This window comes from Pelophylax lessonae (assembly GCF_965119305.1).
Source record: "Pelophylax lessonae genome assembly, chromosome: 5".
Taxonomy (NCBI): domain Eukaryota; kingdom Metazoa; phylum Chordata; class Amphibia; order Anura; family Ranidae; genus Pelophylax; species Pelophylax lessonae.
In genome coordinates this window covers 229,628,204-229,653,999 of record NC_138772.1, presented here as the reverse complement: position 1 = coordinate 229,653,999, position 25,796 = coordinate 229,628,204, and the positions used below count along the sequence as shown (strand labels likewise).

The window sequence follows — 25,796 nt, the reverse complement described above, 5'->3', positions numbered from 1 at the left end:
CGCCCTCGATCGCATGATCGAGGAACGCATACATATCACAAGATGTACACCGAGTCGCATCTACACACCCGCCGGGCATTGTACCTACTAATCTAATGGGGATTCAGTAATTTAAGTCTATCCTGTGTGGCTGTTTCCTAGCTTCCTAACTCTACCTTCTCACCCTCTGGCACTCCGCTACACTCACTTGACACTCAGTCGCACAACACTCACGGTCGCACAACACTCACAGTCGCACAACACTCACGGTAACACACAACATTTGCGGTAGCACAACACTCGCGGCCGCACAACACTCACAGTCGCACTACACTCACAGTCGCACAACACTCCAAGGTCCCACCATAACTGAGACAGTTGGGAAGTATGAATTTATTTTAGAAGAGAGGATTTGTGTTTTTAAGGTCTGTACTGGGAGGGGGGATTTGTAATAGAACTGGGGAGCGGACTTGTGCTGGCGTGGGGGATTTGTGCTGTGGAGGACTTGGGGGAGAGGATTTTTGTTGGGATGGGGGGTGGGATTTGTCTTGGATGGTGTTAAAGAAAGAGAAGAAAGGCTTGTGCAGGGATGGACAGGTGGGATGTCTTTGTGTTAGAAGAGGGAGAGGGTTCATGCTGGGAAGGGATTCGGGGGTGGAGCAATTGTGCCTGGATGATCAGTTGTGCTGGGAGGAGGAATTTGGGGGGTGGAAAAAGATCGATATTAGATTAGCATGCAAAAAAATGGACCATCATCTGTCCGATAATCTCATCAGTGTACCAGGCATTAGTATGCATTGCACACTCCTGTCGCCCACATCCTATGCATAACACACCTGTCCCCTGCATTCTGTGCATAACACACCTGTCCCCTGCATTCTGTGCATAACACACCTGTCCCCTTCTTTCTGTGCATAACACACCTGCCCCCTGCATTCTGTGCATAACACACCTGTCCCCTGCATTCTATGCGTTACATACTCCTAAACCTTGCATTCTGTGCATTATGTACTCCTGGATCCCGCTCTGTGTGTGCTATGTACTCCTAAACCCAGCACTGACTACAGCCCTATGTGCATTACACACTTCGGATCTGTGAACACACCCTGGACCCCTGCACTCTGCTTTATGTATCCTAAACCTGACACTGACTGCAGCCCTCTCCAACCCCCCTTACACACTCCTGCACTGTATACACAATACTGTACATTCCATACTTCTTTCCAAAGTATTCATTGGCTATGCAGTCCTTGACTATTTTAATGAAGTTCTTCTTTTAGGTAGGCTCAGACAAAGCAATCAAAACATATTTTATAGGTAAATGTCCCTTATTCTGAAGTTTAAAAGTTGGGAGGTATGCTTTTATTCAAAAAGTGTAAAAAGGAAAAAAAAAGTATGCAAGTTGCATAGATAAAGTAGTGGGAAACTGCATAATTCCTCACACCAAAGCATGCACCCCCTACTCTGCTCAACCATTGAGCGCTTTCATTGTTTCCTAGGTTTTTGAAGCTGACTTTTAGATTTTGAAAACATTTGTTTAGGCCTGACATACTTGTAAATAATATATGCAAACTTTCTGTAAACACAAATGTTGAACTAAGCTGACACAGAATGCTGAATTGCTACATGCAAATAACTTTAAATGTATTGTTAATGCTTACTAGTAAACAAGGATTTTTTTTTGTTTTATGTTTAGGTGCATTCCTAATTCCATATGGCATAGCTCTAATATTGGAAGGAATACCTTTATTCCACTTAGAACTTGCAATTGGACAACGTTTAAGGAGAGGAAGTATTGGAGCATGGAATGCAATTTCACCATACTTGGGAGGCATTGGTATGCATGTATTATTATTATTATACATTTACAGTTTGTTAGGCAGAAATTCCACCATCATGGAAGGTATACATGTTGGTTCCTTTGCGCATAGACATTAGAGGACAGTTGCATGCTTAGATCCCGGACAGGCAAGCTATTTTTCTTTTTAAAGAGCAAAGCACTATTCATTTTTTTTAAAATACCAGATAAATAGCAATCAGATATGGAGGGGCAAAACCCCACATCAAGACACCAAATAAACAGATATTACAGAGAGATAAAAGGAAGGGAGGAGGATAGAGAAAGAAGGGGAATAAGAAAGAGGAATGGGAAGAAGAAGTGGTCTTAAGGGAATTGAGGAGGGGGTAGTACCAGATACTCAAATGTATGAGAGTAACCGACTTCAAATGTTTTGAGTCAATTACTACTGCTATGTCCAAGTATCTTTAAATTATGATAATTCAATGTAAACAATTCAGGTTATCCATAGGGTTATACAGTATAAGTCATGTAACAACTATGGAGTTGGGGGGGGGGGGTCAGCTCCTCCATATGTTGAAAGTGGGTTAGTTCTGAGACCCATGTTGCAAAACCACCAGACCAAAATTATGATCAGTAGGCAAGACCTCCATGTATGTAGCATTGTCCCAATGTCCCTCTCACAACTGTGGTCAGAGGCTGAAGGGAAAGTTCTCTGAATATTATGAGGGCCCTTACATAAGTACCTGCATGTAAGACTCTTGTTGATGGGCTAAAGATGGTCTACAGGCCTTGTGAGAGAGAATGTCTTCTGAAGGTCCATTTCCTGCAGTTGTCTGCTCATTTATTTTTCTTAAATAACTACCTAAAGGGAGGGGCGAGACTAGTATATTGTGATAGAATCATATAATGCAATAACATGAGATGAGAAGGTCATTCCTTGCAGAGACATTAAATGATGTATGAATTCTGTTGAACTCACTTTTTTAAGTTTGCCTAGGAATCCCAGTAATAGAAATTATAGCAACCATCATCTCCTCGGTGGTGCAGCGAGGGCTAGCATTCCTGGTGACTGCGCTGTACTAGGAAAAGATACAGTGAATGCAGAAGACTACACTCATAGGCTCTGCCTAGGAAATTAGGACAAATATGTGTAAAGAGCCTCATTTTTTTTCTTGAGGCAATGATTTCCAATCCAGACATAAGGCCAAGCAGGCCTTCTACTAAGTTTCAGACATAAGACAATGTGCATTCACAATTACCAGGCATTGGGAAAGCAAAGAAACTATTCTGTGTGTTCATTGGTGGACAGTAGGGATGATCAAACTTTTGAAAAGTTCGGTTCGGCCAGAACATCCGAACTACCCGAAAGTTCGGCCCGGATTTCAGAACCCCATTGAAATCAATGGACCCCAACTTCGGTAATCAAAAAACACCATTTTAAAGCCCTAAAACCCAATAAATGCCCCTAAAAAGTGCCTAGGGTTCTGGGTCATGCCCCAGGGACTATTAATCACACAGAAAAAAAATTCTTAAAAATTGTAATTTTTGATAAAAAAGCCAATTATTGAAAAAAAAAAAAATAAATAAATTTGGATTTAGTATTTGGGGGGTCTAAAGGGTGTACCTGTGAAGTTTCAGCTCTGTAGCATGTCCAGAACCATAAAAAAAAGATCATTTTTCAGTAGAGCGGGGATGGTGGGACCCCACTTTTACACTTATATGATTTTTTTGGGGGGTTCTGGACATGCTACAGAGCTGAAACTTCACAGGTACACCTTTTAGACCCCCCAGACACAAAATCACACAAAAAAAAGTTCTTAAAAATTGTAATTTTTGATAGATTTTTGATATTCTTTGGATTTAGTATCTGGGGGGTCCAAAAAGTGTACCTGTGAAGTTTCAGCTCTGTAGCATGTATTAGCGCAATTATAGATCTGGAATATGGCTTCTCGCTTTTCACACCTTGCCGGTTTAATAGCAGGCGTTTTTTTTTTGGGCATTTTTTGGGTTCTTTGGAGTCAGGAAAAACATCTGAACTTGTGTATAGTGGTACTGTATACACAAGTTCAGATGTTTTGCCTGCCTCCAAAAGCCCCCAAAAAATGCCTGCAACAACACACCTGGGCGTTTTTTTTTTTGGCGCTAGAGTTTTTTTTGGGCAGTTTTTTGGGTTCTTTGGAGGCAGGCAAAACATCTGAACTTGTGTATAGTGGTATATATACCACTATACACAAGTTCAGATGTTTTTCCTGCCTCAAAAGAACCCAAAAAAAAGCCCAAAAAAAATGCCTGCTATTAAACCGGCAAGGTGTGAAAAGCGAGAAGCCAACCTCCTGTGCTGAAAGTGTTAATACAAACGATCTTTTTTTTTATGGTTCTGGACATGCTACAGAGCTGAAACTTCACAGGTACACTTTTTAGACCCCCCAGATACTAAATCCAAAGAATTTTTTTTTTTTTCAATAATTGGCTCTCTATCAAAAATCTATCAAAAATGACAATTTTTAAGAACTTATTTTTGTGTTATTTTGTGTCTGGGGGGTCTAAAAAGTGTACCTGTGAAGTTTCAGCTCTGTAGCATGTCCAGAACCATAAAAAAAAGATCATATAGGTGTAAAAGTATGGTCCCACCATCCCTGCTCTACTGAAAAATTATCTTTTTTTCTGGTTCTGGACATGCTACAGAGCTGAAACTTCACAGGTACACTATACACAAGTTCAGATGTTTTGCCTGCCTCCAAAAACCCCCATAAAAATGCCTGCAACAACACACCTGGGCGTTTTTTTTTTTTATGCTAGCGTTTTTTGGGCATTTTTTTGGGTTCTTTGGAGGCAGGCAAAACATCTGAACTTGTGTATAGTGGTGTATATACACACATACTTATATGTATATACACACCTAGACATATATAGGTGTGATAGGAGCAGAAATATATTGGTGTTAATTATTTCATTAGCGCAAGTAGTTTTTTCTGCTCCTTTCACACCTATATATGTGCAGGTGTATATATACAGACATGTGTGTGTATATATACCCCCTATACACATGTTCAGATGTCATGTCTGACTCCAAACATGTGCTCAAAAAAGCACTAGCAACGCCTGCAGCCAAAAATGCTGGCGGTGGCGAAGCCATATTACAGAAACGAAAGTGACTTGAGAGAAACTAGCTTTTCTCTATAGCGGTCACCCTGCTATGGAAGGGTTCGGTCACCCTGCCATAGCAGTCACTGTCAGTTCACCCTACACTACATTACGGTCACCCTGGTATGGAAGGGTTTGGTCAGTCGGTCACCCTGTCATAGCAGTCAGTTAACCCTACACTACATTACGGTCACCCTGACACTTCATACTTTCCCTACAGAAACTAAATTTTTAAAGCTAACTAAAGTGTAAAAGAGCACTCTAACTACACTAGATATCCCTTTCCTCACACTAATAAATGCTAAATGACACTTTTAAAGTAAAATTAACAGAACTGCTTCCACTCTCTTCCATGTCCAGTATAACAATGCTAGGAATTTGGCGGGGGCTATCTTATATACTGGGGGGCGTATTCACTAATGATTGGACTATGGACCCCCTAGTCACTCCAATCACATTCCTAGCATTCTTCTGCCCCCTCAATTGGCTTTTGCTAATGGTTCTGGTCCAATCACAGGCTTTTAAAGCCCATTTCCTGAACCATTGCATTTTGGTCGGTTCTGGTTGTTGAATTCCGAACTTTTTGGGCAAAAAGTTCTAAATTTGGCCAAACCTCGAACACCCAATGTTCGGGCCGAACCGATGGTCGACCTGAACCGTTCGATCATCCCTAGTGGACAGCCCATTGGGGCACTAACTATCACTTAGTACGACCTATGATGCTGAATAAAGTGCTTTCAATAAACATAATTCATTCAAGTGGAATAAAACTGGAACAGGCAAGCTCTTTGCAGGGAAGGTTGATTAAGGCTCATTTCACACTGCTGTGACTTGGGATCCGACTTGTGAGACCCCAAGTCGTGTGACATGTGAAATCCCATGTTAGTTAAAGAGAGCTGTCTTAATTAGCACCAATGAAGTCACTCCAACTTTAGAAAAGGTTCATGTACTACTTCAAGACTTCTATCAGACTTGTGCCTCAAAGTAGTACTCAAGTCGCCAGGGAGTTTCCTGGCAAAGTCTAACCGTAACAAGACTTTCAGGTCGCGGCAGTGTGAACCAAGCCTAAGTGTTACATATAGGGAAAGATGTATCACTAAACTTCAAGCATTAGAAGCTAGGTAAAGAGTATCAAGGCAGAATATGCAACCTGTCCATGTACCCTGCAAAGTAAATTCAAATGTCAAATATCTATAACCTACTGTATATTTCTAGTTATCTATCAAATATTTATTTGCAGAAAACGCAATATTCTTCTGCAAGCTAAAGATAATTTGTTTAATATTCTGTTTTACAGGTATTGCTTCTTTGCTTGTTTCCTTTCTGGTGGGAGTGTATTACAATACTATTATAGCATGGATTCTATGGTATTTCTTCAATTCGTTTCAAAATCCACTTCCATGGAGCTACTGCCCTACAACAGATTACAATAATACAGGTAGCAATGCTCTTGTGGTAGCAGCAAGTGTCTGATAAACTATACTGAGAGGTAAACCTGTGCCACTGAGGCAATTGAGATACAGTAAAACTACAACAGTAGCTACCTGCCCTGGATTATGTATTAGGTAGATGCTGCAGACACCGTTTCATTAGAAAACATATAAGTGCTACAGAAACCTCTGCCAATATACACCTAAAACTATATTAACACCTTAAGGCCCCTTTCACACATGCTGTCCGTTTGTCCGTTTTTTCGTCCATCCGTTGATGGATGAAAAACGGACATCAATGTATCTCTATGTAAAAACGGATGACAACGGATGATCATCAGTTAACATCCGTTTTCATCCGCTTCTGTCAATGTCCATTTTTTTGAACGTATGAATGCTCTATTTTTCATCCGTCAAAAAAACGGATCGGACGAAAAACGGATGACAACGAATGAAAAACGGATGACAACGGATGAAAAACAGATAACTGACGAAAAACGGATGAAAAACAGATAACAACTGACGAAAAACGGATGACAACTGATGAAAAACGGATGAAAAACGGATGAAAAATGGATGAAAAACGGATGGAAAACTGATACATTTTGACGTGACTGAACTGATGAACTGAACGGATCGTATGTGTGAAAGGGGCCAAACGCACATAGTTCCATTATGACGAAATGCCTTCTAATAGCACACTATTTTCCTGCACATTTGAATGTTGCCAGTAAATTAAAATTTTGAACATTGGGGTGCATATTCTCTTTTCTTGAGTGCCCAATTAGCAGGCCTAAGCAATGTAACATCAGGGGAAGGTTCTTAGTACTATACAAGACAAAAAAAAGAAACAAGCTATTGCCCTGCTCTACTACAACGTAGCACTTTGGTCCCATGGGTACAGACCAAGGGTGGGTGAGTTCCTTATACATGCCTGCTGTACCCATGTACTTGTATCAAAAAGTATCCTGACCACATTAGGCATGAGAGCACAGCGTAGTCAGTTCTGTAGCTGTGCTGAGCCTGTTGTCCTCCAATGATCAGACTTGTCCTGACTAGGGATGATCGAACTTTTACATAGTTAGTGAGGCTGAAAAAAGACACAAGTCCATCCAGTTCAACCCACGATGTGTGTGCGTGTTTGCTTTTAACCGTACATTGTATACCCCTGTATGTTGTGGTCTTTAAGGTGTCCATCCAATAGTTTTTTGAAACTATCAAGGCTCCCCGCTGATACGACTGCTTGCGGAAGAGAATTCCACATCCTTACCGCTCTTACAGTGAAGAACCCCTTACGCACTTTAAGGTTAAACCGCCTTTCCTCAAGTTTTAGTGAGTGGCCACGTGTCTTATTGTATTCCCTTACTCTGAATAGTTTGTTCCTTATGCTAGGGTAGCCAGTACAGTATTTGTACATTGATATCATATCCCCCCTCAATCGTCTCTTCTCCAGAGAGAATAAGTTCAGTGCTTGTAGTCTTTCCTCATAGCTGATGTCCTCCATTCCCCTAATTATTTTTGTTGCCCTTCTCTGGACTTTCTCCAGTTCCAGCACATCCTTCCTGAGGACCGGTGCCCAGAACTGGACAGCATACTCCAGATGTGGCCGGACCAGAGTTTTGTAGAGTGGAAGAATAATCTCTTTATTTCTGGAGTGAATCCCCTTTTTTATACAACCCAGTATTCTGTTGGCTTTGCTTGCAGCGGCTTGGCATTGCATGCCACTTCCAAGCCTGTTGTCTACCAGTACCCCCAGGTCCCTTTCCATCCTAGACTCACCCAGAGGTTCCCCCCCTAGTGAGTAGCTTGCTTTCTGGTTACTGGCCCCCAAGTGCATTACTTTACATTTTTCTACATTAAATCTCATCTGCCATGTAGTTGCCCACCCCGTTATTTTGTTCAGGTCTGCTTGCAAGATTTCCACATCCTGCATAGAAGATATTGGCATGCCTACTTTAGTATCATCTGCAAATACTGAGATTGTACTAGATATCCCCTCCTCTAGATCATTTATGAATAAATTAAACAGGATTGGTCCCAGGACAGAACCCTGGGGGACCCCACTTTCCACACCCGCCCAATCAGAGTACTCCCCATTAATCACCACCCTCTGGACTCTCCCCTGGAGCCAGTTCTCTATCCAGGTACTCACCTTATGATCCATACCTACCTTCCTTAGTTTGTACAGTAAGCGTTTGTGGGGAACGGTGTCAAAGGCCTTTGCAAAGTCCAGATACACCACATCCACAGGCTTACCTTTATCTAAGTGGCAGCTCACTTCATCGTAGAAGGTTAATAGATTGGTTTGGCATGAACGATTTTTCATGAATCCATGCTGATTACTACTTATAATACCGTTTTCATTACTAAAGTCTTGTATGTGGTCCCTTATCATCCCCTCCAAAATTTTGCAGACTACTGATGTTAGGCTGACCGGCCTATAGTTACCCGGGATATATCTCGGCCCCTTTTTAAATATTGGTACCACGTTGGCTTTTTTCCAATCAGCTGGCACCATACCTGTCTGTAAACTATCCTTAAAGATCAAGAATAATGGTCTGGCAATCACCTGGCTGAGCTCATTAAGAACCCTTGGGTGCAAGCCATCCGGTCCCGGGGATTTATTTATGTTAAGTTTCTCTAGTTTAGCTCTAAGTCTATCCTCTGTTAGCCATGGCGGCACTTCCTGAGGTGTATTATTTAGTTCGGCCTTACAAGCTGGGTTCGTGTAGCCCCCCGATTCCTTTGTGAAGACTGAAGAAAAGAAATTATTTAACACTTCGGCCTTTTCTCTGTCCTCAGTGGCCATTTTTCCTTTATCATCTTTTATGGGGCCAATGTGTTCTGGCCTCGCTTTCTTACTGTTTATATACTTAAAGAACTTCTTGGGGTTCTTTTTACTCTCCTCCGCTATATGTCTCTCGTGTTCTATTTTAGCCGCCCTGATTTCATCTTTACATTTCTTATTACACTCTTTGTAGTGCTTAAATGCTGCCAATGACCCCTCAGTCTTGTATTTTTTGAAGGCCTTTTCTTTAGCTCTAATATACATTTTTATGTTGGAGTTTAGCCACCCAGGGTTTAGTTTTGCTCTTTTAAATTTATTTCCCTGTGGAATGCACTGGCCCACCCCCTTGTTAAGTATGCTCTTGAAGCACTCCCATTTTTCCTCCGTGTTCTTTGTTCCCAGGGTTCTATCCCATTTGATATTTTCTAGCAGCGAGCGCAGTTTAGGGAAATTGGCTCTTTTGAAATTCAGTGTCCTTATATTACCCTTGTGTTTCCTATTACTGTAATTAATACTGAAACCAATTGACCTATGGTCACTGTTCCCTAAGTTGTCCCGTATTTATATATCCGTGAGCAGGTCTGTATTGTTGGTAATCAGTAGGTCAAGTACCGCATTGTTTCTTGTCGGTGCATTCACCATCTGACCCATGAAATTGTCCTGCAAAACATTTAGGAACTGTCGAGCCTTGGCTGAATGCGCGGTTCCTTCTGCCCAGTCTATATCTGGATAATTAAAGTCCCCCATTATAATGACATTTCCCATCCTTGCTGCCAATCCTATCTGTAACATGAGGTCCACCTCACCCTCCTCCCTCTGGTTTGGGGGCCTATAGCATACGCCCAATATTACCTTCCCCACCGTGCCTTCCCTTTGAAGCTCTACCCATAGGGATTCTGCTTCGTCCATAGCTCCATTATTAATATCATCCCTCATATTTACCTGTATACTGTTATTAATATACAAACATACCCCTCCCCCTTTTTTACCCTCTCTATCTCTGCGATAAAGGGAATACCCCTGAATGGTCGCCATCCAGTCATGAGAGCTGTCAAACCAAGTCTCAGTTATCCCCACAAAATCGAAGTCCTCCTCAAACATCAGCAGCTCCAGCTCTCCCATCTTGTTGGCCAGGCTTCTGGCATTGGTATATAAGCCTCGTAATTTTGATGTTTTTAGGTTGCTCTCTTGATTTTTCCCCGTACCCACCCTGGGTATAGGAGCTCCGAACACCCTACCGCTAATGCCCCCATTTCTGCCCTCTGAAACTTGCTTTCCACTGGCTAATTCTACATCTGTACCCTCCCCCCCATTCCCTAGTTTAAAAGCCCCTCTAACTTTTTGGCCATCCTCGCACCCAGTACGGCTGCACCCACCCCATTTAGGTGCAATCCGTCCCTACCAAAGAGCCGGTGACCGACTGAGAAGACGGCCCAGTTCTCCAGGAACCCGAAACCCTCCTTACTACACCAGCTCCTCAGCCACTCGTTAACTTCCCTAATCTCCCGCTGCCTCTCTGGTGTGGCTCGAGGTACAGGTAGTATTTCGGAAAATACTACCTTGGAGGTCCTAGTCCTCAACTTAGCGCCTAAGTCCCTGAAATCGTTTAGGACTCTCCGTCTTCCTCTGCCTATGTCATTGGTACCCACGTGTACCATGACAGCTGGGTCTTCCCCAGCCCCACCCAATAATCTATTCACCCGATCCGCGATGTGCCGAACCCGAGCGCCCGGCAAACAACAGACTGTTCGGCGCACACGGTCTTTGTCACAGATTACACTGTCTGCCCTTCTAATAATTGAGTCCCCTACCACCAGCACCTGTCTTTCCTTTCCCTTTCTCCCGGCCTCACTGGAGGAGTTCTTCCCCTGGCAGCTAGGGGTGTCGCTCTGCTCCAGCAATGCTGGTCCCTGACTGGTTTCCCCAACATCACACAACGGGGCGTATCTATTGGGGTGCTCCAGCCCAGGATCAGCCTCCTTGACTTGTCCCCTTCTACCCCTCCTAACTGTCACCCCTCTGCTCTGCTCTGATGCCTGCACCTCCGATACTCCGCCCACCTCTGTGCAGGCCCCTGCCTGCACCTGATTGGTACAATCCTGGCTCTCCTCCGGTATGGACATTCGTCTCAGTGTTGCCAGCTGCTTCCCTAGATTCAGGACCTGAGCTTCCAGGGAAGCAACGTGCTCACATTTTGAAAAGTTCGGTTCGGCCAGAACATCCGAACTACCCGAAAGTTCGGCCCGGATTTCAGAACCCTATTGAAATCAATGGACCCGAACTTCGGTAATCAAAAAACACAATTTTAAAGCCCTAAAACCCAATAAATGCCCCTAAAAAGTGCCTAGGGTTCTGGGTCATGCCCCAAGGACTATTAATCACACAAAAAAAGTTCTTAAAAATTGTCATTTTTGATAAAAAAAGCCAATTATTGAAAAAAAAAAAAAAAATTCTTTGGATTTAGTATTTGGGGGGTCAAAAAAGTGTACCTGTGAAGTTTCAGCACTGTAGCATGTCCAGAACCATAAAAAAAAGATCATTTTTCAGTAGAGCGGGGATGGTGGGACCCAACTTTTACACTTATATGATTTTTTGGGGGGGTTTTGGACATGCTACAGAGCTGAAACTTCACAGGCACACCTTTTAGACCCCCCAGACACAAAATCACACAAAAAAAGTTCTTAAAAATTGTCATTTTTGATAGATTTTTGATAGAGAGCCAATTATTGAAAAAATAAAAAAATTTTAAAAAATTTGGATTTAGTATCTGGGGGGTCTAAAAAGTGTACATGTGAAGTTTCAGCTCTGTAGCATGTCCAGAACCATAAAAAAAAGATCGTTTGTATTAGTGCAATTATAGATCTGGAATATGGCTTCTCGCTTTTCACACCTTGCCGGTTTAATAGCAGGTGTTTTTTTTTTGGGCATTTTTTTGGGTTCTTTGGAGTCAGGAAAAACATCTGAACTTGTGTATAGTGGTACTGTATACACAAGTTCAGATGTTTTGCCTGCCTCCAAAAACCCCCAAAAATTGCCTGCAACAACACACCTGGGCGTTTTTTTTTTGGCGCTAGCGTTTTTTTGGGCAGTTTTTTGGGTTCTTTGGAGGCAGGCAAAACATCTGAACTTGTGTATAGTGGTATATATACCACTATACACAAGTTCAGATGTTTTTCCTGCCTCAAAAGAACCCAAAAAAATGCCCAAAAAAAAACGCCTGCTATTAAACCGGCAAGGTGTGAAAAGCGAGAAGCCAACCTCCTGTGCTGAAAGTGTTCTAATACAAACAATCTTTTTTTATGGTTCTGGACATGCTAAAGAGCTGAAACTTCACAGGTACACTTTTTAGACCCCCCCAGATACTAAATCCAAAGATTTTGTTTTTTTTTTAATTTTTTTATTTTTTTTAATTTTTTCAATAATTGGCTCTCTATCAAAAATGACAATTTTTAAGAACTTTTTTTGTCTGATTTTGTGTCTGGGGGGGGGGGGGGTCTAAAAAGTGTACCTGTGAAGTTTCAGCTCTGTAGCATGTCCAGAACCATAAAAAAGAGATCATATAGGTGTAAAAGTATGGTCCCACCATCCCTGCTCTACTGAAAAATTTTCTTTTTTTCTGGTTCTGGACATGCTACAGAGCTGAAACTTCACAGGTACACTATACACAAGTTCAGATGTTTTGCCTGCCTCCAAAACCCCCCCAAAAATGCCTGCAACAACACACCTGGGCGTTTTTTTTTTTTTTTTTTTTGACGCTAGCGTTTTTTGGGCATTTTTTTGGGGTTCTTTGGAGGCAGGCAAAACATCTGAACTTGTGTATAGTGGTGTATATACACACATACTTATATGTATATACACACCTAGACATATATAGGTGTGATAGGAGCAGAAATATATTGGTGTTAATTATTTCATTAGCGCAAGTAGTTTTTTCTGCTCCTTTCACACCTATATATGTGCAGGTGTATATATACAGACATGTGTGTGTATATATACCCCCTATACACATGTTCAGATGTCATGTCTGACTCCAAACATGTGCTCAAAAAAGCACTAGCAACGCCTGCAGCCAAAAATGCTGGCGGCGGCGAAGCCATATTACGGAAACTAAAGTGACTTGAGAGAAACTAGCTTTTCTTTATAGCGGTCATCCTGCTATGGAAGGGTTCGGTCACCCTGCCATAGCAGTCACTGTCAGTTCACCCTACACTACATTACGGTCACCCTGGTATGGAAGGGTTTGGTCAGTCGGTCACCCTGTCATAGCAGTCAGTTCACCCTACACTACATTACGGTCACCCTGACACTTCATACTTTCCCTAAAGAAACTAAATTTTTGAAGTTAACTAAAGTGTAAAGGAGCACTATAACTATACTAGATATCCCTTTCCTCACACTAATAAATGCTAAATGACACTTTTAAAGTAAAATTAGCAGAAATGCTTCCACTCTCTTACATGTCCAGTATAACAATGCTAGGAATTTGGCGGGGGCTATCTTATATACTGGGGGGCGTATTCACTAATGATTGGTCTAGGGACCCCCTAGTCACTCCAATCACATTCCTAGCATTCTCCTGCCCCCTCAATTGGCTTTTGCTAATGGTTCTGGTCCAATCACGGGCTTTTAAAGCCCATTTCCTGAACCATTGCATTTTGGTCGGTTCTGGTTGCCGAATTCCAAACTTTTTGGGCAAAAAGTTCTAAATTCGGCCGAACCTCGAACACCCAATGTTCGGGCCGAACCGATGGTCGACCCGAACCGTTCGATCATCCCTAGTCCTGACCAGTCCCCGCACAGCCATTCAGTGGGAAGACTGGTGTACTGCTGTTTCTACTCCTCCAGCTCTCTGAGCTCCTTATGCAGCAAAATATGTGATTACTTATGAAAAAAAGGGGGGGGAGAAGTTTTATTTTTATGTTTTCTATATTTACACACAGATGTTTTGTCTTTCATTTCTATGTTAAACTGAATGGGATGTCTTACAAGGTGAGGGTTTACATATACTGTAAACCAGGGCTCGGCAACCCGTGGACCATGATCTACCAGTCGCAGCCAGGTGACTGGTAGATTGAGAATAGGGTTGTCGACCAGCTTTCCCAGAGCATCCATCATTACATAGTGCAGGGCAAACTATTTGCAAAGGTGCAACCCAGTTGGCGCCAGCCACGAAGGGAGCAGGTGGCTTCGGAGGCATCAGCCAGCCGCATAAGCCAATGCTTAGTCTATAGTGCTCGCTGCAGTGACAGGCAGAGTAATACCAAGAGCACTCCGCTTCTTACTCTGGTGGCAGGATCCACAGCTGCTAGCAGCAGCTTCAGGTCAGTGTCACTGGGCATATTAGGGCTCAATAGAATCTGTAAGGGATAGGAGGTGTGGGGTAGTGCTGCGCTACCTCTTTCATGTAATGGTATAGCAAATCAGAAGAAATCCCAAAACATATAATTCTTTAGGTCAGGTATGCGAAATGTGGACAAATCAAATATAAACCATCTCATACAAAATATACAAAGTATACGAAAAATGATGCTAATAGAGGACATAATAAATATTCCAGTGGATTAGAAAAGTGCTTGAGGGTAGTGTAGAATTTGATGTTAAAAAATTCCTAGTGCTATGATGGCCAAAGGTACCTGGTACAGAGGGATGGAACGTCAATACAAAATAGAAAATAGATATATAAAACTAAAATATTGGTGCTGGTAAATATGTGCGCAGAGTGATAGTAAAATATATATATAATATGCAAATATATCAAAAAACAGTACTTGGCTAAAAAAAGTATATAAATACAAATAGTTCCAGACAAAAATATATCACATATGCCTTGATGCGAAAAAAACGCAGTGATAATAAGTTCACTTATTCGAATAAAGTGCATGGTGCAGGAATCTTGGGAAAGGAAAAAAACACAGGTCTCTTCACATGTGATCAATGTGTTGATAATATATTGTGCCAAACCAAAAGATGGGTGCGGGTGATGGTAATCAATCCAGGGTACGCATGCAGATAGGCGATACCAGGTATCTTCAAAAAAAAGTGCAAGTGATGGACAGTGGGGGGCCCCCTAACTGGGTGGTTAGCCTCTCACCTGTCACTTTCTTGTATAAAGCCTTATAGATAGATAATGGCTGCAGGGTTCCAGGGATGGGTCCCTCTCCTGGCTCCTGGTATCGGTATGCCCTCTGGTGGGGAGGGTATTGGTGTTCACTCCTGGGGTCCTATAGGTGGGGTTCTCCTAAGATCCTAAGGACGGGGATCCTGTGGGGGTACTCGGCTACTCCTGGTAATGATAGAGGATAGTAGTCAGCAGTATAGTATTGCAGGTAGCGTGCGTCTCTTCCTGGTATGCCACTTCCGGGTCTCCGTGTCCTACGCGTTATGTCACGTGACTTTGTGACTTCTTCCGGGAAGCATCGGTTAGGCTGCTTTCACACTGGTGCAGGTGCAGCACAGTGTAGCTTTCCTGTGGGTTAGCTGTGCTTAGCCAAATTTTTCTATAAGAATTAATGTCATGTCAGTTTTTTCCCATGCAGAAAACTGCATACATGTTGCAGATTCTTGCGCACAAAAAAAAAAATGCATGGTGTGGTGTGAACATGGCACATAGGGAACCATTGTTTTTTTGAGCACTTGCAGAAGGCATGCAGAGAAACTGATGTCTCTGCACCATGGTGTGAATGAAGCTTAAGGCAAAGTGGAGCTAACCCGCAGGAAAGCCGCAGGTCCATCAATGTGAAAGCAGTCTTCTAGAGGGCTCAGGACAGTAAAGGTTTATTTACATTTGTGGTTTGGGGTGGTGGAAAACCCCATAGTTGAGCCATGTTTTTACCACCCCCCCCCCCAACCGCACCCTTAATAGCTGTAGTTGCCATGGTGTTCACATGTTTCGGCCATAGTAGGAGTTTTACAAATGTTGCGGCGGTAGTAGGAGTTATACACCCTGTCGTGCTGGGTGTAGCATCCGCCCAGCATGACCCATTTAAGTGAATGAGGCCTCTTTGCAAGGGCCCTGCAACTTTGTGCAGTACAGCAACCAAAGGGTTAAAGCAGGTGGGGAGGATTCATAAATGAGAGGGCTGATAAGGAAATATAAGTTAGAGAGGAAGCAGAAAGAGTGGGGAGGACTAGTAAATTGCACCTGTTTGATTTGGATATACAGTAGTTACATAGTTAGTGAGGTTGAAAAAAGACACAAGTCTATCTAGCTCAACCAATAAAAAACAAAAAACAGTAGAGAAAACACAACCATACAATCCCATATACACAATCCTATACCCGCAATTAATCCAGAAGAAGGCGAAAAAAACCCCAGCAAAGCATGATCCAATTTGCTAGAGCCGGGGAAAAAATTCCTTCCTGATCCCCCGAGAGGCAATCGGATATTCCCTGAGTCAACTTTACCTATACATATTAGTAAACAGTTATATTATGCACACCTAGGAAAGAATCCAGGCCTTTTTAAAAGCAATCTAGTGAGCTGGCCAGAACCACCTCTGGAGGGAGTCTATTCACCGCTCTTACTGTGAAGAAACCTTTCCGTATTTGGAGACAAAATCTCTTTTCCTCTAGACATAAAGAGTGTCCCCTTGTCCTCTGTGATGACCTTTAATTGAATAACTCAAATCCAAGCTCACTATATGGACCCCTTATGTATTTGTACATGTTGATCATATCCTCCCTTAATCTCCTTCTCTCAAGAGAGAATACATTCAGTTCCTCTAATCTTTCTTCATAGCTGAGCTCCTCCATGCCTCTTAACAGGAGGGCTGTCCCCCTGTCAGAACACAACAACTCAGCGGGGGAGATTGCTATACTAACCTCGCATGGTTAGTACAGCAACTCCGACTGGAGCTGTCAGTTTTACTGTTAGTGTGTACCAGGCTTTAGGTTGGTGACCTGAGGGCCTGAGAGTCAGAGAGAAGCTGAACTTAGAGGTCCTGCAGAGTTGACTGGAAGGGAGACACTGGAAAGGTTCTGATTCTACATAGAGTAAGTACAGATCTGTGTTGTGGGGCCTATCCCCAGAGGGCCACCCCTTCTGCTAGAAGAGTCAGTGGACAGTGTCAGTCAAGAAGACGCTAGAGAGTGTCCTGAAGATAATGTAGTTGCATCAAGTCTGCTACTAGAGAGAGCAAAAGGACCTAATTCTTCCATACAAGTAGCAGTATGGTAAAGCAATGTGTCTGCTTCCACAAATAAACTGGTGAAGGCAAATGATATATGAGAATAAATCTTAAATCAAATCCCCTGGACGATTTATTGAGTAACAAGTAAACGGGAGTAAGGATGGATGTCTAAAAAAGTCCCCTAGTGACTGTCTGCAGGTAATCAGAGGGAGACCCAAGAAGGTATGAGGCTATCATGTGGCAGACTCCATCTATATGACCAGGGCCATCTTTAATATCAATTGGATCCTGGGCGAACATTTTCTTGGGCCCTCCCAAATCCACTTATCAACTATTTGCGGACAGTGTAGGCTCAAAGGGCAGCTAATTTGGGCCTCACAACAATGACTGGGCCCGGGGCAGCTGCCCCTTTTGCCCTGCGTTAAAGATAGCCCTGTATATGACTGAATCTTGTGGAAATAGCAATCTTTCATAGAAGCAGTGCTGCCATTGCTATAAACACTACTTGTGGTCTGTGCTGTACAATTTTAGAGCTATTTATTTATTTCTGCTCACATCTAACGAATGCCTACTACAACTATTTTTATTATCCATTTAAGATACTGGTCAACAAAATGTACTTAAGTGATTAGTGCATCATTCAGGGCAGCTCTACTGCAAATCTTCGTTAAAGTTTAGGATATTGTCGTTCACTCTCTCTAGCTGTTATATTGTGGTGGATTGGTTATAGTTTATGTTATGCATTTAATGCATTGTGAAATCAATTTCTAAAAGACTGTCATATCATTTAGGTGCGTATGAGGAATGTAGTAGAAGTAGCACAGTTAACTACTATTGGTACAGAAAAACATTAAATATAACCACAACTATCAATGAAAATGGAGAGTTGCAATGGTGGATGGTGATTTCTCTAGCAGTAGCGTGGGGCGCTGTATATCTGTGCACAATAAGAGGGATTCAATCTACAGGAAAGGTAATCCTAAAAAGAATTATGTTTTGTACTGTGTTGCAGCTTGCATTGTTTCATATATAAGGAAATGCGGTTTCTCTTTTTTGGAAATAGGATGTTATGTGATGTTTGAGGGCCTGTTCAGACATTAACCACTTTACCACAGGAGGATTTTCCTGCTTTACGTCCAGGCCACTTTTTGCAACTTGGCACTGTGCGAATTTAACTGACAATTGCGCGGTCATGCAACGCCGTACCCAAACACAATTTACGTCCTTTTTTTCCTACAACCAGAGCTTCTTTTTGGTGGTATTTGATCACCTCTGAGCTTTTCATTTTTTGCGATATTAATAAAAAAAGAGCGAAAATTTTGCGAAAAAATTGACATTTTCTACTTTGACAGTTAAAAAATATCCAATATATACAATTTTTGTCATATATTTAGGCCAAAATGTATTTAGCTACATGTCTTTGACAAAAAAATCCTCAATGAGCGTATTTTTAACCGCTTTAAGACCGGAAGATTTTACCTCATTCCTGACCAGGCTATATTTTGCGATTCGGCACTGCGTTACTTTAACGGACAATTGCGCAGTCATGCGGCACTGTACCAAAATTAAATTAATGTCCTTTTTTCCCACAAACAGAGCTTTCTTTTGGTGGTATTTGATCACCTGTGCGATTTTTACTTTTTGCGCTATAAACAAAAAAAGAGCGACAATTTTGAAAAAATAACAATATTTTTCAAATTTTTTTTATATGAAATTCCCCAAAAAAATGTAAAAATCTAATTTTTTTAACATTTTAGGGCAATTTGTTTTCTGCTACATATTTTTGGTTAAAAAATCATAATAAGCGTATTTTGATTGGTTTGCGCAAAAGTTATCGCGTTTACTAACTACGGGAAAGATTTGTAATTTTTATTGTTTATTTTTTTTTACTAGTAATGGCGGCGATCTGCAATTTTTTTTGCGGGACTGCGACATTGCGGCGGACAAATCTGGCCCCTAACTGACATTTTCTACACTTTTGGGGGTACCAGTGACATTACTACAGTAATCAGTGCTATAAATATGCACTGTTACTGTAATAATGACACTGGCAGGGAAGAGGTTAACTTTATTGGTGATCAAGGGGTTAAATGTATGCCTCATGCTTACTGACGTGTGTGGGGGGAGGGGACTGTGTGACACAGATCACAGGTTCAGCTATGCTGAATCCTGTAATCTGTGACTGTTTGTCACAGAGAAGATTTCCTCACTTGATCCCCGACGATCAGGGAAGAGCGGCGGTGATCACCGCCTCTCCTCCCCTGGCCCGACTCCCGCTGTCTCTGGGGGCGTTGTCCAGCGACGTAGGTCTACGTCGCTGGACGATAACGAGCCACTTTGCCGCAGTACCAGCTCAGTGAGCGGTCGGCAAGTGGTTAAAGATCTGTTGCAGTGCATTACTGTATCTGCTTTAACAATATGCATTATGGTAAAGCTGTCCATTCATTTTGAATGGGCTGTCAATGCACCTCAGTGGATAAAAAAGTACCTACACCCATTTGTAATACAGTGCACCACATTGCACAGAATATACACTATATTGCCAAAAGTATTGGGGCACCTGCCTTTACATGCATAGGAAATGTAATGGCATCCCAGTCTTAGTCCGTAGGGTTCAATATTGAATTGGCCCACCTTTTGCAGGTATAACAGCTTAATTTCTTCTGGGAAGGCTGTCCACAAGGTTTAGGAGTGTGTCTATGGGAATGTTTGACCATTCTTCCAGAAGCCCATTTTTTAGGTCAGGCACTGAAGTTGAAAGAGAAGGTCTGGCTAGCAGTCTTTGCTCTAATTCCTACCAAAGGTGTTCTATTGAGTTTATGTCATGACTCTTTGCAGGCCAGTCAAGTTCCTCCACCCCAAACTCGCTCATCCATGTCTTTATAGGCCTTGCTTTCTGCACTTGTCCAAATCATTTGGTGGAGGGGGGATTATGGTGTGGGTTGTTTTTCAGGAGTTGGGCTTGGCTCCTCAGTTCCAGTGAAGGGAACTCTTAAGGCATCAACATATCAAGACATTTTGGACAATTTCATATTCCCAACTTTATGGGAACAGTTTGGTGAAGGTCCCTTCCTGTTCCAACATGACTGCGCACCAGTGCACGAGGCAAGGTCCATAAAGACACGGGTGAGCGAGTTTGGGGTGGAGTCCTGACCTCTACCCGATAGAACACCTTTGGGATGAATTAGAGTAGAGACTGCGAGCCAGACCTAGGCCTTCTCGTCCAACATCTCTGCTTGACCCCACAAATGTGTTTCTGGAAGAATGGTCAAACATACCTATAGACACACTCTTAAACCTTGTGGACAGCCTTCCCAAAAGAGTTAAAACTGCTGTTATAGCTGCAAGGGTGGGCCAACTTATTATTAAACCCTACAGACTAAGACTGGGATGCCTATAAAGTTCATGTGCATGTAAAGGTAGGTGTCCCAATACTTTTGACAATATACTAAAATTGCTGCGCTAAGGTAAAATAACTGTAAAAACAGCAAATATAATAATGGGTCCAGCAGCCACACTAATCCGAATTGTAGCAGATTAAAATAAATAAAAGCAAAACTGTGGCGCTAAAAACCCTTGATCATGACAGTCCCACTTGAAGATGTGAATAAAGCAATAAGATAACAGTCCATATGTGTCCGTCTCCACATTCAAAAAGTGATTTCTCAGACAGAAAACCTGCCACCAGACAGCACTCCAACACCAGTAATTCTTACTTCTTACCAGAAGTTGTTGATCCCCGTGACAGAGATCAAAAATTGCGCATAACCAGTAATGAGTGAAGGCTTCTCCGGTATATTCCTGATATGCTCACGGTAAAATACAATATGCAGGGAGAGAAGGAACATCTCATAGCGTAGACTGTTTAAAAATGCTTTATTCTAGAAAGAATGTATGGTACTCACAAAAATCATGATATATCTCGCATGTAGTAATTGGACATGGAGACCTCCCAGATGTCTTTAGGGCGTCCTGTCCGTGGACCACCAAACCGATGGCCGTCCTGTCTCCTCCAAGGATTGCGGCACGCGCTACCCAGCACGCCACTGGGTAGCGCGTGCCGCAATCCTTGGAGGAGACAGGACGGCCATCGGTTTGGTGGTCCACGGACAGGACGCCCTAAAGACATCTGGGAGGTCTCCATGTCCAATTACTACATGCGAGATATATCATGATTTTTGTGAGTACCATACATTCTTTCTAGAATAAAGCATTTTTAAACAGTCTACGCTATGAGATGTTCTTTCTCTCCCTGCATATTGTATTTTACCGTGAGCATATCAGGAATATACCGGAGAAGCCTTCACTCATTACTGGTTATGCGCAATTTTTGATCTCTGTCACGGGGATCAACAACTTCTGGTAAGAAGTAAGAATTACTGGTGTTGGAGTGCTGTCTGGTGGCAGGTTTTCTGTCTGAGAAATCACTTTTTGAATGTGGAGACGGACACATATGGACTGTTATCTTATTGCTTTATTCACATCTTCAAGTGGGACTGTCATGATCAAGGGTTTTTAGCGCCACAGTTTTGCTTTTACTTTTGACAATATACTGTATATTTCGGTGTGTTCTATCAGAATACCACTACCTATCAGATTCTGCAATCGGAAGTGACGTTAGGACGAAAACAACTTACTGCACATGCGTCATGCGTTCCAACATGGCCACTATGCGTTACATAGTTACATAGTAGGTGAGGTTGAATAAAGACAATAGTCCATCCAGTTCAACCTGTGTAGGTGTGTGTGACTGTAATCATCTAACATAGCCTTTAATCTCCTGATCCTTGAGATGCAAGTCTAAGAGTCTTTTGAAAGTCACCATACTACCCGCAGAAACCACCTCTTGTGGTAGACAATTCCACAATCTTGTAGCCCTAACAGTAAAGAACCCCTCACGTTGCCTGAGGTTAAAACTCTTCTCCTCTAATCGCATTGTATGTCCTCGAGTCCTCATGCAATTCCTTCGAATGAACAGCTTTTTTTCTAAGCTGAGATCCCCATTAAGATATTTATAAATTGCTATCATGTCCCCTCTCAGACGTCTCTTCTTCAGGGAGAATAAATCGAGCGATTGCAGCCGCTCTTCATAGTTAAGGTCCTCCAACCCCCTAATCAGTTTAGTTGCCCTTCTCTGGACTTTCTCCAGCTCCAACACATCCCTCCTGAGGACTGGGGACCAGAACTGGACAGAATACTCCAGATGCGGTCGGACCAGAGTTTTATATAGTGGAAGGATTATTGTCTTATCTCTGGAATACATCCCTTTCTTTATGCATGCTAATATTCTGTTGGCTTTGGAAGCTGCCGCTTGACATTGCATGCTGTTGCCTAATCTATCATCAACCAAGACTCCCAGATCTTTCTCCATTTTTGATTCCCCCAAGGGTTCCCCTCCTAACGTGTATTGTGTTTTTATGTTTTTAGTCCCCAAGTGCAAAACCTTACACTTCTCCATGTTAAACCTCATTTGCCATGTCGCTGCCCACTACGTAATTTTGTCCAGGTCATTCTGTAGGATATCTACTTCATGCTGTGTAGTTATTGCCCTGGCCAATTTTGTGTCATCTGCAAAAACTGATAACGAACTACTGATCCCGTCCTCAATGCTGTTTATGAATAAATTGAACAAGGTTGGTCCCAAGACTGAGCCTTGGGGGACCCCGCTTACCACCTCAGACCAGTCTGAGTATGCGCTGTTTATTACCACCCTTTGGACACGGCCTTTTAGCCAGTTCCGTATCCAAGAGCAAACCCTGCTGTCGATACCTGCAGACCTTATTTTATAAATTAAGCGCTTGTGGGGAACTGTATCAAACGCCTTAGCGAAATCCAAGTACACCACATCCACTGGTCTGCCCCTATCTAGCTCACAGCTCACCTCCTCATAGAATGCTAAGAGATTGGTTTGACAAGAACCATGTCAATGGGCGGGTCCATTGCGTCACAGCGTCACTTCCGGTTTTGAGATTCCACCGCCGTGGAACGCGGAAGCTTCCTGGCGAGTACCACTGATTCGAGGCAGCTATCACGGTTTCACACAGTGAGTGGATGCTACGTTTTTTCTTTATTCATACGATCTGATACTTCATGAGGCTCCCCTCTTCTTTCTCTCCATATGGAAACACGCCAACTGGTGCTTTGACTGTGGAGGGGGACCCCTGGAGATCCATCCTTGCCTAAGCTTCCGTGCAAGGCAGGTTGTATTTACAGCGCGACACCTAGTGGCCACACGGGTGATTGCAGCTGGCATTTTATTTCATCATTTTTTTATCTTTTTCATTCTAAGGGATTTTTTTCCCGGTAACCTTTATCACTTTCACTTCACTGATTTGTTTTTCTGCGGGTATGGTGCACTTTCAACAGTAAACAGTGCCCGGAATATCACTAACACTGGACTTTACTTCCACACTGGATTGATTTCTATTATTTGTACATCACAATAAAAACACTGTCTATGGTATTAAATTTATTTATTGCACTTCAGCACTTTCTGGGTTTTATTTTATCACAGATTAGGATATTTTGATCTTTTCTGACCTGAACCCACTTGATATACAGCATATATAATTTTTTTGATTTTATGGGACACCCCTTTTATAATTCTTTAACAGTGAATGTATGCACTTTATTTCTTTTAATTGCACAAAGGTAGCGCCGTTTACAACCTCTCTTTGCACTTTACACATACCCTGACCCCTCTTGGGGTTTGGTTGTTTGCTGCTTACACCTGTCAGTCTCTCACGCTTCACCGCACACTCCATAGCGCTGGTCATTTTTTGCCTTTACGTTTGACAAGAACGCCCATTTGTAAACCCGTGCTGGTTACTACTGATGATGTTGTTGTCTTTAGCATATTCTACGATATAGTCCCTTATCATCCCCTCCAAAAGTTTACAAATTATTGATGTCAAGCTGACAGGCCTATAATTTCCCGCGATATGCCTCTGGCCCTTTTTGAATATCGGGATCACATTAGCCTTCCTCCAATCCCCTGGTACATCTCCTGTCCTAATACTGTCAGCAAAGATCAGGAACAGTGGTCTAGATATAACCATACTGAGTTCCTTGAGCACTCTCGGATGTACGCCATCCGGGCCTGGTGATTTGTTTGTGTTAAGTTTATCCAGTCTTTCCCTGATTTCACCCTCTGTTAGCCATAGAGGCAAGTCCTGTGTATTACTACTAACCATATAGTCATGGTCAGTGTACCCCTCCTTTTCCTGCGTAAAGACTGACGAGAAAAAAGCATTCAGCATGGTTGCTTTTTCAGTGTCCTCTGTAACCATCCTACCATCATCGTTAATTATGTGTGCAATATGCTCTGCCCTAGTTTTTTTGCTATTGATATATTTAAAGAGTTTCTTTGGGTTTTTTTTACTATCCTCCGCTATTTGTCTCTCAAAGTTGATTTTAGCCATCTTGATTTCGTGTTTACACTTCTTATTTGCCTCCTTGTATTGCTGGAAGGCCGATACTGTGCCCTCTGATTTATATTTCTTGAAGGCCAATTTTTTTCCCCTAATAAGTTTTTTAACGCTACGGTTTAGCCAGCCAGGTTTGGCTCTGTCTCTTCTAAATTTATTCCCCATAGGAATGCACTGCAAGATGCCTTTGCTTAATATGTTCCTAAAGCATTCCCATTTTTCCTCTGTGGTCAGGGATCCCAGGGTTTGGTCCCAGTTTACCCTTTCCATCAATGAGTACAATTTTGGAAAGTTTGCCCGTCTGAAGTTTAGGGTTCTTATGTTCCCCACTTGCCTTTTTATATTGTTATTTATACTAAATGTGATCATCCTGTGATCGCTAGAGCCCAGGTTGTCCTGGACTCCTACCTCCGAGATTACGTCTGGGTCATTAGTGATCAATAGATCCAGGATTGCGTTTTCTCTGGTAGGGGAATCCACCAATTGTGACATGTAGTTGTCCTGCAAGGTTTCCGTGAATAGACGGGCCTTATGTGAGTGTGCAGTCCCCTCTTCCCAGTCAATGTCGGGATAATTGAAGTCCCCCAATACGATGACTGATCCCAGTTTTGCCACTTTACCCATTAGTGCTAAAAATTCCTGCTCTACCTCCTCCCCTTGGTTAGGTGGCCTATAGCAAACCCCCACAACTACTTTTCCCTTATCTTCTTCCCTAAGGAGTTCTACCCACACAGATTCTAAATCCATACTCATCCCATCCGTAATGTCACTCCTTTCTAGCACCTTTATATTGTTCTTGACATAGAGACATACCCCTCCCCCTCTTTTTCCTACCCTGTCCTTCTGGTACACCGAATACCCTTGGATATTGGCCAGCCAGTCATGTGAGGGGTCGAACCAAGTTTCTGTTATTCCCACAAGGTCTATGTCCTCCTCATGTACTAACATTTCCAATTCTTCTATTTTATTAGCTAGGCTCCCGGCATTAGCATATACCCCTCTTAGTTTTACGGAAGTTAAACGTGATTGGCGGTTATGTTTATTTCTGTTTGGTCTGCGGTTTTCCCGCACAGACCTGCCAATTGACGTTGTCGACCT

The 25,796-nt window shown here is 42.5% G+C and overlaps 1 protein-coding gene across 1 annotated transcript in view; it reads left to right on the top strand.

Annotated features, from left to right (window-relative positions):
- Positions 1 to 25,796, top strand: part of LOC309556087 (sodium-dependent neutral amino acid transporter B(0)AT3-like) — a 171,189-nt gene that overhangs the window by 38,146 nt on the left and 107,247 nt on the right. Inside the window, exons 2-4 of the mRNA XM_082258407.1 lie at positions 1,676 to 1,816; positions 6,222 to 6,362; positions 18,063 to 18,244. Of these exons, the coding sequence (XP_082114533.1) occupies positions 1,676 to 1,816; positions 6,222 to 6,362; positions 18,063 to 18,244 (464 nt within the window). The remainder of the gene's footprint in view (positions 1 to 1,675; positions 1,817 to 6,221; positions 6,363 to 18,062; positions 18,245 to 25,796) is intronic.